The following is a 15,614-nucleotide window of genomic DNA, read 5'->3' on the forward strand; positions in this document are numbered from 1 at the left end:
GATGACAACGAAACGCTGTCTTCAAAGTTCAAAGTCGTCTTCAACTGTTCATGCCTTCAAGGGTAGGAAGTAGGATCACTTGGGTTGATGTGCATGGAATCGATTCAAACGCTGAATGGTTCAAATAAATACATGAATCTGCTTGTTCCGTGCCCCGAAAGCCTGGCAAAGCCCATTGATTAGATTGTTTGGAATGAAAAAGACAAAGAAACAAGCTGATTCCAACTCTTGATTCTTGAATGGTTGATTGGCGGTTGACCCCTTGTGCCCTTCCGGTTCTTCTCTCCTTCCTCGAAACTCGAAAGCTCAAACGCGGTTTAAATCAAACCCCACAGTACTGAGACTCGAGAGAGAGAGAGGGAGAGAAACCACTCGATTGGTAGTTTAGCTCTCTGCAAGCAAGACTGCAACTAGTCATCCACCCTTGGAGTGTGGAATTGAGAGATTACCTCTCCAACGGAGCACAAATCAATATGTCTCCGATTGCCGGATTCTGACCCACATGCCTTGTCGTCGTCTTCAATCTTCATCTCATTCACTCCCATCTGCCATAAAATGACTTCCAATGCTGGTATTCCGGCTGCCGCGCTTGAATCAATCCACCATTCTCTCTCCGAAATCTGTCTCCCCGACGAAAGTTACTCCTGGGAGAACGCTCGGCGCTTTTCGTCTTACGCCAAGCGGCTTCAGTTAGCGATTAACCAGTTCCTCAGGTTATCGCCTGATAATTGGTCTCCGTCCGTACAAACAGCTCTGAAAGGCATCGCCGGAGACCTGAGTAAAGCGGAAGAGACGTTATCGGTTTATCGTAACAAAAGCAAAATCTATGTTTTGATCAGTTGCCGAACACTTTGTGCAGCTCTGCAAGATTGCTCTGTGGCCATAGGTGGATGGCTGGCATTGCTGGATTCGACTCTTCAAGACAATCCGGATCTTCGCAAGAAGACCGCGGATCTCTCCAGGGATATGAAGCAGCCCCAGTTTAGAGTAAGTTCAGTTCTCAATCTCCTGCATTTCTTATTGTTCTTCTTCTGATTCAGCAGTTTTAAGATTTCTTTTTCTGGGGCTTTGGTTTGATGTAGGTGACACAGAATGAAGAGAGGATCTATTGTACTCTACAGAGAGAGGGCCAAGGTAGGCCAACCACTAAAGCAGTTCGGAGCGCCATGATCATGGACTTGGCTCGAGCGCTGGGGACTGACTCTGAGAACCGCGCCGAACTGGCAGAGCAAATAGGGATGTTGAAGAAGGAATTCGCACACTCCAATTCTGTTCAGGAGAGGCGAATTCTGATGTCACTTGAGAAAACTTTTGATAGTTGGACTGTTGAACCTAGCAACGCAGCTCGATGCTTGGATTTTGAGATTGAAGAGGACACCCAGATTTCACCTTTCAAGAACTTCATTTGTCCCTTGACCAAGGAGGTCATGAAGGACCCTGTTGTGCTGGAATCTTCTCAGACTTATGAGCGCTCTGCGATTGAGTACTGGTTTGAGCGGTGTATAGAGGACGGTCGCGATCCGACTTGCCCAGTAACTGGACAGGTGCTCAAGTCCTTGGAACAGAAACCGAACATTAGCCTCGCTGGGGCAATCGACGAGTGGCTTAACCGGAATATTGATAGTCAGATTAAGTCTGCTGTGCAGTATCTTAGTGAGGATTTGGTTCCTACGCCAGAATGCATTGAACGAATCTTGGATAACATATGTTTGATATGTGAGGAACATCCATCAAGCAGATACAGAGTAAGGAATGCAGGGGTAGTTGTTCTCATTGTAAAGTTGCTGAAGAATGCTTCCAAGAGTATTGGATCAAATTTGAGAAGTAAAGCTCTTATGGTTTTGTTTAGCATGGCCAAGGATGAAGAGAGCAAGGTATGGCTGTCCTATCCATCCCTGTTTTCATCATAATTGTGCATCATTTATAATTGTTTCATAATAAAATTCTAATATTTAAATATGCCGCTTTGCTTTTTGGAATTTCTAAGTTATTTGATATGGATCCCCGACCTAAACTATCCATATTAGACAATGACATGATATTTTTAAGTGGAACAAGAAATAGTAGAAATATTTGACCCAATAAAGCACTTACTTGAAGTTATTATTTACTTGAGACACTAGTATCAGCATTCATAACTTGAGTATATTCTCTCTTATCCTCCTTTCCAAGAGGGCATGATGCAATACTTGCCTACTTGGGCACTAGCAGTAGTGGCAACAGAAGAAGAAGAAGTAGTAGTTGTTTCTGAAATTTCAGATAATTTTTAGTTTCTTTAGGAAACATATTCTTACTTTACTATGGAGCTTATTTAGTCGATATTATGTTGGCTTCTTTTCCTATTTTGGTTATATGTATGTAGCCCAGTTCAGGCCTCTATAAGTCCAGTCCTGTTATGAGTTGATTTTCTTTCCTTCTGTCGAGTCCCAGTTAGTATAGGATTCCAAAAACTCAGCTGGAGGCTCTGAAGTCAGTAAGGAGTTGTTTTAAGTCTTTTATTGGTCAATTAAGTACCCAGTTTGTTTACTATTTGGCTTGAACTATTAGCCTATTTTGAATTCAACTAGTTCACTTCTAGGATTTCAAGCCTGATTCCACTCTGCTTTGAAGGCTTACAGCGGACAACTTATTATGCTTTCGTGCTTCAGTATCTGTTAGTTTCAGATTACTGGCTGTTGAATGCAGTTGATGCCTGTTGGGATGTTAGGTGGGCCTGTGAAATGCTGATCAAGGCTTGGATATGAAGCTCTCATGTCCTTAGAACTGCTTCTTCTAATCTTCCTTATCATTACTGAACTCCCGTAACCAGGCCTTTAACAACCCACATATTCTGTATCAAAGTTAACATGTGGCTAATTCCAGCACCTCACCATACTATTGAATATACTGTTCAAGTGATTGAGATGGTCAAATAGTTAACACATGACAAATGATGGTGCAACATTTGATTCTGCATCATGCCCTCCCTAGGACTGATATTATTAAAAGAAGGTAGGGGTAGAGAATGAGGGTACGGTTGATTGGGATGATCTGTAGTTCATTAGGACCAGCTGATTCCCAGTGTGAAGGTAAAAGATGGTGCAAGCTGAATGAAGTAAAAGGACAAGAACATGGTCAAAAGATTGGGGCCACAAGTGAGGAAGAATATTAATTTTTGAGTTAAATTTGTTGAATGTAGTTAAAACCTTTTGATTCTGAATCCTACATTTTAGATCTAACTTCACATATACGCCCCTCTCAAGTCTTGTCACTCAAAACTTTATCTTGTTACTATACTGAGGGATTCTTATTGTTCATCTTCAGCTAACATGTAAAATATATAAATACATATATCATTATTTTATTTATTTATTTATTTTTTATTTTTATGAAACATTAATTTTCTGTTGTGTTGGTCAGGCTCTTTGCTGCCCATAAGTTGAGACAAAATTTATAGGCTGCTTCTCTCCCTGTATCCATAATTTGGTCAGTGCTAGAACCATGATAACATTTCCTAAGATATTGTGCTTATAATAAATTATATTTGGGTGTTTCATGGAAATCCGTTGCACAATTTTAATGAAAGGGATATGGTTTCTATGGTTTACTCTGCAGTTAACTTTGTAGTCATCTTTAATTCCTCCTGAATTATTAAATCATGTTAGTTTTGTAAGATTACTGTTTTTCATTGAGAACTTCTGATAAAGTATGCATGGTGTTTAGGAAAAAATGCTTCAAGAAGGTGCCACTAGGTTGGCTATACATAGTCTTATTGGGAGCTCAGAGAAAGAGAGAGAGTATGCTGTGAAGTTATTACTTGAGTTCTCCATTGACGAAGCTTACTGTGCAAAGATGGCATCGGAAAAAGGAGCATTGGTTCTTCTCTTGAGCATGGCTGGAAATCTAGAATATCCTGCAATATCTAATCTAGCCGAGGAGATCATAAAGAGGATGGAAAAGGTGGAGGAAAATGTTCAGCATTTAGTAGAGGCAGGAAGATTTCAGCCTTTACTTACTCGACTATGTCATGGTAAGTTTTCTGCTAGTTTTTGGATATTTATGTATTAGAAAATACGTTTGCACATATAAGTTGTTGTTTCATGCACAATTCTAGCAATCTAAGTAAATCTGCTCCCTATGAATGTTGGGCTCGAGATTGTGACCCAAGTGCTAGAAAGCTTCCCCCTTCCCATCTTGACATAGCTGGGAGATTTTTTTGTTTTTTTTTTATTTTTTAAATGGAAAGACAAGAGGAAAGTCCTAGAAAGTATAAATCAGAAAGGAATAGTCTTACATAACATTGACTGATAGACCTTTTTCTGCTGCCTGTAAAATTACAGGTGTCAAAACACATCCAAACATAAGTTCTAGTTATAGTATTGATTATCCTATGGTGAGGCATCAATAAGACCCTTTTGCTCATTCCAATCCTCTTTTGCTATTTGTCCAGCTAGATAACCTTGAGACAAAAATTCACACCCCACCCCCACCCCAACCAAAAAAAATAAAAAAAGTAAAAAAGAAAAAGAACCTTAGACAGAAAATTATGTTAGGAACAAGGATGCTGGTATATGACTATGTCACTATGTGAAACAGAAGTATGTGCGGGAGCAAAAATAGGACTAAAAGTGGAGTGACAAGAATTGACAATAAGGAAATTTCGGTCGAAACTGGACAATTTTTTCTGAAAATTGGAATTTCAATTTCGGGCCTCATATGGACTCAAAATGATTTTGATTCTTGCATACTACCTATTTCAAGCATAATAAACACAATGTAACTAGTTATTTGCCAAAGAAAAAAAAAACCCATTGAAAATTTATCATTCAAGTATACTAACAAATGATTGGTTCCGACAAATGCAAACAATATTGCATACAGGCATAAAATCATCCACATACATGAATTGTTTGATAGAATGGTTACATATACAACAAGTCAACAAAATAAAATGATTGACTAGATCAAGTGATGGTGTCTCACATATATTAAGTTAAAGCCTATATATCATATATACAATAAGAAAAATACATAATTTTAGAAAATGTAAATATGGTAGCAAATAATTAAAAGATAAGTTTAACAAAACACAATCATAGATCATAGTCCTAGGCTAAACATATATTACTTTCAAGACAATACAAGATCATTTAAGGCATGAACAAAACAAAAATAAAAAAATGGGAAGTTTGGAACTGTTGGGTATGGCTCATGCTTCACATTCTATTGTTGCCAGAGTTTTCTTTATAGCTGTTGTGGCTTAGGAGGTGTTTGGAGGCAAAAAAATGAGCAAGAGAGGTGTTTAAAGGCAAATAAGTCATGGAAATTAGGTGAAAATGGGATAGAAATCAACAAAAACTAAGGAAAAACAAGTTAGAATGTTAAAATGGTTTAAATTTCGGTCAAAACCTCTAAAATGGTCGAAATTTGACATTTTTCCAAAATAATTGGAATTTCGTTTCGTTTTTGAAAAATGCAGACATTTCAACCGAAATTGTCGAAATTTCGGTTGAATTTTCTTCTATGATGCTATGACACCTTATAGTGTTGCTTTGGATGGTCCCACAGTTCTATAGACATGATATGGGCTCCTACTATTACAAATAAATGAATCATAAGATTGGTGGGAGTGAGGTGAAACTGCAATTATTGCCACAACTTTGGGCCACTTTATAGAACTGAAGGAGCTTGACATTCTGTTAGATTTTGAAATAGTGAAAGTTGAAGACACTATCAGGCATCAGAGGAAATTCTATGGCCATGAGATTCAAGTATATGTCTAATTTAGAAGTTGAGCATATAAGGTTCCAGAGTTTTGTTATGGTCTTAAACAGGACAGTCATCTTACAAATGTGGAAGAGAAGATGGACATGCCACCATATGGTCAGCTCATTGAGAAGCAACACATCCTGGCCACAGACAGCACAAGCCCAAGCGTAAATGGTTTTTATGGGTCAGATATAGGCCCAAGACTACATATTGATTAGTCTGTGGTGGGGATCTCTTTACTAGTTTTGGCTTCGCTGTGATTTTCTTCATGTTAGTAGTAGTTTTTTCTACTTTGTAATGTCCCTAGAACTTGGATTTCATTCTAGGATTGCTTCCCATTTATTTGGTTATTATTTTTGTGAGGATTCTGTTCTCTATGCAAGGAAGGAGATTTTGACTGCTGTATATATAGCAAGCATCAATGAAAGAGGTGGCTGCCAAAGTCCAGCATATGATTTTGAAGTTAAAAGATAAATTGAGTTCTGCAATTGATAATCTTCATACTTATACTGCTGATCCTATCTATTGCTATATGCTCTCCTGCTGGTTCTTTCCATGGTTTGTGATCGAGTCCACATTATGAAGCCCAGAGGATAAAGATATTACGTATTGAATTTGACCTTGGCAGATAAGTGATGAGGTGCGTATGGGGGTTGTTTTGTTGAAACATGCCATGAAAACTCAGTGCAAAATTTTTCTTAGGACAGTTATAGGCCCATCAATTACAATGGGGTTAAATGATGGAACCTCTTGTAATTGCAAAATGCCAATTCAGTGGCCAAATGATGGAACCTCTTGTAATTTCCTGTTTAAGAATGTTTTATTCATCAAGTTGGAACTAAAGATAATAACAATAATAAAATTTCAAAGTGGTAGTATGACCTTAGGTTGCTTGGTGGAAGCTGTAGCTACCATGTCCTTTTCCTTATGTAGTCTATTCTATGCATAATTTTGTTTAAAGCTACAAAATTCAATAAAAATAATAGAAATGTACAATAAGAATGAAGAACTATAAAATTGGCAAGCATTAGACCAGGGCAACCATTTGATGACCCCATTTAGTTGGGACAAGGCTTCTTGTTGTTGTACATCAGTTCAACCATTTCAAGCAAATGTGGGGTTTTATATCAGACATATCACCATGTCATTTTATATAAATCAACTGTGAGAATGTTGCTTGAGGTGGTATAGCCTTGTCCAATGGTGACCTGTGGATTCCCCATTAGGGAGTAGTAATCTGACTCCAATTGAAGTAGCTAAAGGAGCTACAGCCAGGCGTAAAATGACCAAATGGGAGGTTCTGAGGAATGGTATGCATAGTTTGGGTGTTGTGATAAGTGTGAAATCAGATAGAGCCAATTGGAGGGCAAGGATCCATGTTGCCAACTCCATCTAGCTGAAGATTTCCTGACTTCCTGGTCTATGCTTATTTCCTCTTACTTTTGTTTTCATTTTCTGATCTCACAACTCTCATCCTCGTGTCTTTTTATACTTTCTTCTTCTTCATTTTTCTCCTTCCCTCTTTCTTTTTTTTTAATAAATTTTGCTTACTTTCATTCAGTCTTCCCAACTCTGTTATGCAAGAATCCGTTTAGCCGACTCCATTCAGTTGGGATAAGGCTGAGATTGTTGGAGTACCTTGTTAGTTTTGATTATTTCATTGGAATTTTGACTAAAACTTTGTAAAACTGTCAAGAAATTTTGGTAATTCAGACTGTGAAGTATGCTAGAAGTAGAAAGTCAGTGATGCTTGCGTTGGAAGTATCTTGTTGCCATAGGTTGCATCCTTTTTAGCTCTTCAAAGTTTGCATTCACTACATTGTCCTCCAAAATCCTTTACAGAGCCTGCATTTTTATGACATAGGTGCGGATGATGTTAGAATGGAGATGGCATCATTGGTGGGGAGGATGACTTTGACAAATAGTGGTAAAGAACAAATTGCAAGGCAAGGTGCTAAGATTCTTGTTGGGATGCTATCTAAGCCAGAGGAAAGAGCACCAAGCTTGAGTGCATTGTATAATTTGTCAACCTTGGATGATAATGCTACCATCCTCGTTGATTCTGCTGTATTTCCTGCTCTTACAGATATTCTTTTCAGCGTTGCCCCAGCAGATTTGAAAGAATTGGCGGCAATGACATTAGCAAATGTAGTCTCACAACCAGGGCACTGGGAATTGGCATCTGCTGACAAAGAAGGGGATTCAATGCAGTCAGAAACCATTGTCTCTAGTCTTCTGGAGCTTCTTTCTGTTGGATCCCCGAAATGTCAAGTTGCAATTCTTCAAATCCTTAATGGAATTGCATCCTCTCCTCAAGCTTCAGGTATGGTTCTTGGTTCTTTATTAACTATTTAATTACTTTTTCACAGACAGTTGATTAAGAAGAGTGCTGTACATATGAATAGTCTGATTGGGGGAACCAAGAATAGTGAACTTGGCAATGCTGTTTTCTCAATGTATTTGAATTGCCTTTTAATGTTTTTTAGCCTTTGAACTTGGAATCTGGCAAACACCACCGCCAACACCCCCAACACAACCTCTGCCCCTCCCCTCTCATTAAGAAAAATAGCTTTAGAATTCACCAGAATTCTGTTCTTATGCTTTTTTTTCCCCTTTCTGTTTCATTCTCAATAGTTTTAACCAGATGCTTTAACTGTCATTGACTACAGTTATAATGATTAGAAACTGTGACTAGTGACACTGAAATGATGGAATTTTCTTGTTAATTTTTTGATAACTTGTAATCTGTATGGTAAAATCCATTCCAGTTTGGCAATGTATAAATTTTCATATGGGAGGCAAAAACTTAATTGTTTGTCTTGTTGCTGCTATCTAGCTCTCTTAATTCTTGGATCCCCAAGAATCTCTTAGAAAGATGTCTAATTTTATATTCTCCTACAGTTCCTAATAATTTGGCATCACATATACAGCGGTAGCAATCTTCAGCCTAAATGTTAGCCCAGAAAAACAAAAACAAAAAATTACTAAATTCTCTCGATTGTACCTCATTATGTTGTTTAGTGGGTGAGAGTCAGTTGGTGGTTGAGGATAAGAGGGACTCTGGGGCAGTTCTAGTGGAGACAATTCTTATTTAGCCTTGGTGATGTCCCCTTATCTCGATTCTCTTATCATCGAAAAACCAATTCTCAAAATTTTCAACAAATACTTCAAATAAATGAAGACTTTCTTAACCACATGAATAGGGACCAATATCAAAGCCCAGAATTAACTAGTGTTTTATGCATACAGTTGCAATAACTTGACCATCATAACTGTTGAAGCTTCCTACTTAAAAGCTTAAGTGATTAGAGGAACTACCTCCCAAGTGTGGGTACAACACTTAGGTCCCAATGAACCAGCCAGATCTACCTACTTATGATGTGTCCATAGCTGATACAAAGCATTATTGTTTGTTTGTTTGCTTTTTTTTTTTTTTTTTTGGATGAATAAATAATTATATTAAAGAACCGAAACTAGAGAGAAATACAAAGAGGGGAAAAGAGCCGGGGAGGGGGGGCAAGCAACCAGTCAAAAGGGAGACTAGAAAGAGGATCTAAGACTCCAGGAACTAACAATCAACCTATTCCTTGGAGAGTCAGAAACAGGGGGGTGGAGGATAGTAGTGAGCCTAGAATAAACATCAAAATAGATGGCATTCCAAATCAAGAGTCGGGATCGGGATTTGGAAGTCCATCTTCTCATGTTGTGCTCCCACCATAAATAATGAATAGTTGCAGCAAAGACGAGCTTACCCACATGATCGCAAATCATGGAGCCAGAAAAAGTTCTCAAGATCCAATTCTAATCTTGAGCAAAACCATAAGAACGTCTCAATCTAGGCCAAATAGAAGCAAGGGCTAAACTCCAGATAGGACTGGAAAAGGCGCATAAGAAGAAAAGGTGGTCAATGTCCTCTACATCGTTCCAATAGAGGATACAGCTAGGATTGGCAGGGATGTGGCGACTAATGAGGAAAGATTGTGTAGGGAGGGCTAGGTTAAGGGATCTCCAGAGGGTGAGAGAGTGGTGGGGGATGTGGCTTTTGAACCAAACTAGAGGAGCCCAAGGGACGGGGGGAGGTGGACCTAAGGAGGTTCCAAGCAGAGGTGGTAGTGAAGGTTTTAGTGTGGGATGGGGACCAGATAGTAGAGAAGCATTATTGTTAGTACTTCCTGATATTCTATGCAGCTACTAAATACTGAGATAATATTCTTTACCCATAAAATAAGCAATTCAAGAATCATTTTTCATAGTACTCTCCTCTAGTACACTTACAAACTAGAACTTCTTATTGCAGAGTCTGTGGCTTCTCATATAAAATCAGTCGATGGCATTTCAGTTATTGTATCATTTCTTGGGCACCCAGAAGCTGGCCATAGGATTTATGCTTTCAGGCTAACAAGAATACTCTCCGAAAAGGTGGGCCTAGTTCTAGCTAATGAGATGAGACGTTCCAACAAGCTTCAGTTTCTCAAAGACAAGCTTTTAGACAACCAGTGCAGTGATGCAGAGAGATCAGAGGTAGCATGTGTACTTGCTAACTTACCCCTCTCAGATGATGAGGTTAGAACAGTCTTGGGACCCAGTCTCGTGAGATGGACAGTCACTGCTCTCAAAGAGCAGCTTCATAACTCTGGTGGGAGGACCTCTCGGCCTGCATCAAGTATGATGGAGGGATTTCTTGGCCTTCTGTTGCATTTTGCAAGAAGCCATGATCCAGCAATCCTAAATATGGTTCGAGAGTATCGACTTTTGACCATATTCCGTGAGCAGCTTGGCTATCCTTCACTGCCAAGAGTGAAGCAGAGAGCTGCCCTTGGGTTGAAGTACTTGTCTCAGTCTAGAAGGATGCTTGTGGCGGCCAGTGATTTGGAACCTCCACCTCCCAATGGGTTTTATTTATGTTTTGCATCAATTTTCAGGAGGAGACCTAAGGTCCCTGTAGACTGTCCAATTCATAGTGTCCTATGTGAAGAGGACAGTCAGTTTTGCTTGCTCAAGGGAAATTGCATCAAGCCTCTGTTAGATACTTTGGCAGATGAAGATACCAACAGTCAGATTGCAGCAGTGGAAGCTCTTTCCACCCTGGTTCCAGATAATTCACACGGTCTACAGAGGGCAGTTGATGAACTTGAGCAGCTAGGCGTCATCGATGCTGTGATCACTTTGTTCACGGAGGTCCGACGCGGTGAACTTCAAGAAAGAACACTTTGGATGGTAGAGAGAGCCTTGAGAGTGGACAGTCACTCCCAGAGACACTCTCTCAATCAGGCACTTGTTCGGGCCCTGGTGGAAGCCTTCAAGTATGGGAATGGCAATGCAAAGAGGCATGCTCAAGATGCTCTAACCAGCTTAAGACAGATATCCGGGGTCAGCGGAAAGAACTCGAATCAATCTCGAGGACACAGATGAGTTTACCCTACCATTAATCTTCTGTAGCCATGTATGTTGTATCATTCAAATTTGTATAAAGTAAAGTTTAACGCTTAAGTTTTCAGTTATCTGTGAAAAAAAAAAAATCTAACCAAAAGAAAATAAAATGGTTAAAGGGCAACAGATCAATGTAACTATGGTGAACTGATGGGAAATTTTATTTATTTATTTATTTTTATTTTTTGGCTTTGTATTGTGATCCTAGAGTAAAATAGAAGCAGCACAGAGTGATTAGTTGGCACAATATAGATTTTCAGGGAACGCATTAGGGACTTTGTACAAGTCTGGGCTTTGGACCTGGTACATGTAACTCAACAACTATTTTCCTACGCTAAGTCTTAACTGATAATTTATTTTTTTTTTGGTAAATATCAGTTACCTCCTCTCTTAGTTGGACAAATAGCACTTACACCCCCTCTTAGTTGAATAATATCATTTACCTTCCCTCTTACTTAGCAAATATATCAAACACTTCTCCTCTGTTAACTTTCTCGGTTAAATTTAACTTTTACCATTAAATATTTTTCTAAAACTCAAACTACCCTTGGCTATATATATATATATATATATATATATATATTTTAAATCCTAAATTACCGTAATCACCCTAACAGTTAAAATTCTAAATTAACCTCAATTAAAATAATTCTTATAAACCAAAACACCATAGTTAAAACCCAAATTATCTTTAAATATTAAAACTCAAAAATACCCTTCTTTTCTCAAAAAAAAAAAAACCCAAGATAGTAGGGGTGTCAATTTTCAACCCAAACCGTTAAAACCGGACCGAACCAGACTGTTATAGCCCGAACCGATCCTTAATGGGCCGTAATTGGGCTGAGGGTCCTCAGCCCGAACGGTTTCGGGCTGGCCCGGCCCAGCCCGTGTGCGGCCCGTCAGCCCGTTAGTCTTTACATAAATAAAATTAAAATATTAAATGTAATTAAATTTTGTTTGGAATTGTTTAAATGTAATTAATGATCCATGAATTTCGGTGTTTGAGACGTTGAGACTTGAGTTTGAGTAGTTGAGACTTGCTTAAGTTTTAAGCTTTAAGTTTTTAATTTTCAAATTTCATTTAGTTTTATTATTTTAAAATTTAAAAGTCTTAATTGATAACTCTTAACTCTTAAGTCTTAATCTTAATCGTTAACTTTTTAATTTTCAAATTTCATTTAGTTTTATTATTTTAAAATTTAAAAGTCTTAATTGATAACTCTTAAGTCTTAATATTAATCGTTAACTTTTTAATTTTCAAATTTCATTTAGTTTTATTATTTTAAAATTTAAAAGTCTTAATTGATAACTCTTAACTCTTAAGTCTTAATCTTAATCGTTAACGTTGTTTCAGTTTCAGACTTTCAGTCTTTAACATTTTCGCTTTTGTGAAATCAGGCATCAGGGTTTCAAATTTCATTTTCACCGTTTCATTTCCAAACCGTTAGTCAACCCGATCCCAAACCGCACCAAACCGAAACCGCACCGAAACCGTTATCTTTTAAATGGGCTGGTTTGGGCTGGGGGTTTTTCCCGGCCCGAAACCGTTCCAAACCGCACCGTTGACACCCCTACAAGATAGTAGTACGTGTTTAAATTTATCAACATACTTTTTTTTTTAATTGCATTTTTTATTTTACTTGATAGTAGTACGTGTTTTTTTAATTGTTTGATAAATTTTTTTTTTAAAGGGTATGTTGGGTTTTTAAAAATTAAAGATAATTTAGGTTTTAAGTATGGTATTTTGGTTTTTAATAATTATTTTAATTGAGGGCAATTTAGTAGTTTAACTACTGTTAAGGTGATTACGGTATTTTAGGGTTTAAAATAAAAAAATATATATTTTTAGCCAAGGGTAGTTTGGGGTTTTAGAAAAATATTTAACGGTAAAAGTTAAATTTAACCGAGAAAGTTAATAGAGGGGAGGTGTTTGATATATTTGCTAGGTAAAAAGGGAGGTAAGTGATATTATCCAATTAAGAGGGGGTGTAAGTGCTATTTGTCCAAGTAAGAGGGGAGGTAAGTGATATTTACCCTTTTTTTTTTTGTAGAAGTCTTAACCGATAATACAAGTGAACTTTCTAAAGTAAAATTCCAATTTAACATTTGTTAATGATCAAAATATCTAAAGTTGGACCGACCACGGTTTGGTCCGACCAATGCATAATTCGATGAACCGGTCAAATATAATTGTCTAGCGGTCTGACCATAACGGATAAATTACGAAGATCGGTCATCAAAGAACGAGAGTTCTATTTGCAACAAACCACCGAACAGATGAGGTCAAAAGACTCTTTGGATAAGAGTCTGGAATGAACTCATCAGCAAGACCCTGAGCAGGACTCAAGAGTTCGAGCAGGGACTTAGGCATCAGCAAGAGATTGAGTGGAACTCAATCACTAAAGAATAGGTTAACATCTTAGAGCCTATATAAACAGATTGAAAGTTGAGAGAAAGGTAAGCAATAGTGAATACATCATTCCTATTCATTGAGAAAGGTAAGCAATAATGAATACATCATTCCTATTCATTCTTTTGAGTTGATCCTTGCTAACTTGCTTGTCAGAGACGTTCCTCGACCAACCCGGTCGAGCACGTTTATTTGTAGGTTGTTTGCTTGTGCTGCCGGACAAGATTCTGCAACAACAACACTCAAGAGCCACAACACTCAAGAGCCACACTTGAATCAGACGGTTCTTCATAAGAAGAGATCACACGCAACAGAGGTTGCTAGCATTGAGATCATAAATGGATGATTTTATTTTTTTAGTTTTATTTTTTTTTCTTTTTCATTTTTTTCATTTTGTGAACATGGATGAACTATTCCTATCGTTGCTTTCTCGCATTAGCAGCTTGATACTGACCCTTTATCTGCACTGGGATTAATGAGAAGGATCATCATTTTTTAAATTTCTTCTTTTTCTGGTGAAATAATGATCATCCAATGTGGCCATACATTTCTGTAACCATCAACTCAAAAATAGTCTTTTTCCAATTAAGTTTGATGAGATTGGCCTCCTAAACCAAAACGGAATTACTAAAACGAATGGAATGACAACAACTGAAGAGATTATAAATCCATCAAGAAACTATTTATCATTTTCTCAAACAATAATTAATTCAAGAAAATTGAGTTTCACAATTTGAACTGATTACGTACAATGCATGTTTACTGGGATGGAAATGCAATCTATAAATTGGTTGCCATTTTGAACTGATCATCATTTGACAATCACTTTTATGCTAAACTGAGAGGAGATTTGGAAGATTGGCAGTTCAGGTACTCTGTTTAAACCTCTTATACTGTATATCTGTTTCATTGTTTTTTATTTACAGAGCTAGTGGTAAGGTTATACTCAATTGAGAGATAATTCTTCCACATTCAAATTCGTGAGTGGGACATGCATGCAAAATCTGATTTGATAAAGGAAAGTCCAAGGAACACGCGAGAAATTTGCGGATTTGTTTAAAGCGTAAAAACCTTCTTGATCATCAGGATCTTCTGCAAATTTGTTTTGCAGGGATACCCATTGCTCATCTCTTGTCCATTTATTTTTTTCTGGGCTGTTATGAATACATATTCCGAAAGGAGATGGCTGATAGATCTCCATCTGTGATGAATTGTGTATTCTGAACAGTGACGTTTGGAGTTCCTTGTTGGATTAGAATTACTTCTATTTAATTTAGAAGATCAAAATCTATCTTGCATTTTCTAGGGACAAATATATTCCATTTTTTTCTAGTAAACAATGAAGATCACTTTTAATTTTAAGTACCTTACATGTTTTTCATTTTGGGGGGTAAAATGTCTTTCATTCAACAATACAAAAAGACACCTAATCTTGGGCATACATAATTCCTGAAGTTGGGGAGTAGACCAAAATATCCTTCTTGAAACCGACACGGCCTTCCGAACCAGCTGTCAACTACACTGTTATCACTGAAAACTTACAATAACGGATACAATATTTATTATATGTTTCAGATCTAAAGATGCTTAATGAAGAATTTGATAGTGATAATATGCCAAATTTTTTTTACAATGATAGATATTTCTTATTATTTAATACTTGTTATTATTTTATAATAAATGGGATCAATCCATTGTTTATTTACACATGAAAAGCTACATGGAGAATATTTTGAAAAATATATACTAGAACCCATAAGGCTTGTGAACTTCAAGATCCTTCAAAAGCGTGGTGTCAGATATATATATTTTTTTCATTTACATTAATAAATCTGATCTTTTCCTCTTAACAACTTCTATTACCAATGTATAAGCATATGTTAAAATCATTTGTTAATTTGGAGTGGAGACATGCACTGTACTAACTTTTTATTTTATTTAAATCCATTAGCATTTACTTTTTTTTTATTATTATTAAAATTCATAAATATTTAAATAACATGAGCCATATGCGTGGGGAAACATG

The 15,614-nt window shown here is 37.2% G+C and overlaps 1 protein-coding gene across 1 annotated transcript; it reads left to right on the top strand.

Moving 5' to 3' along the window:
* Positions 1 to 11,736, top strand: LOC149028183 (U-box domain-containing protein 44-like). The gene is made up of 5 exons (XM_089169019.1): positions 1 to 987; positions 1,083 to 1,874; positions 3,703 to 4,009; positions 7,613 to 8,071; positions 10,046 to 11,736. Exons 1-5 carry the CDS (start codon positions 556 to 558, stop codon positions 11,158 to 11,160), a joined length of 3,105 nt encoding a protein of 1,034 aa, XP_089025145.1. The 5' UTR covers positions 1 to 555; the 3' UTR covers positions 11,161 to 11,736.
* The last annotated feature ends 3,878 nt before the right edge of the window (positions 11,737 to 15,614 follow it).

This window comes from Hakea prostrata, chromosome 1, assembly GCF_041222555.1.
Source record: "Hakea prostrata isolate BN-2017 chromosome 1, UWA_Hpros_2, whole genome shotgun sequence".
Classification (NCBI taxonomy): Eukaryota; Viridiplantae; Streptophyta; class Magnoliopsida; order Proteales; family Proteaceae; genus Hakea; species Hakea prostrata.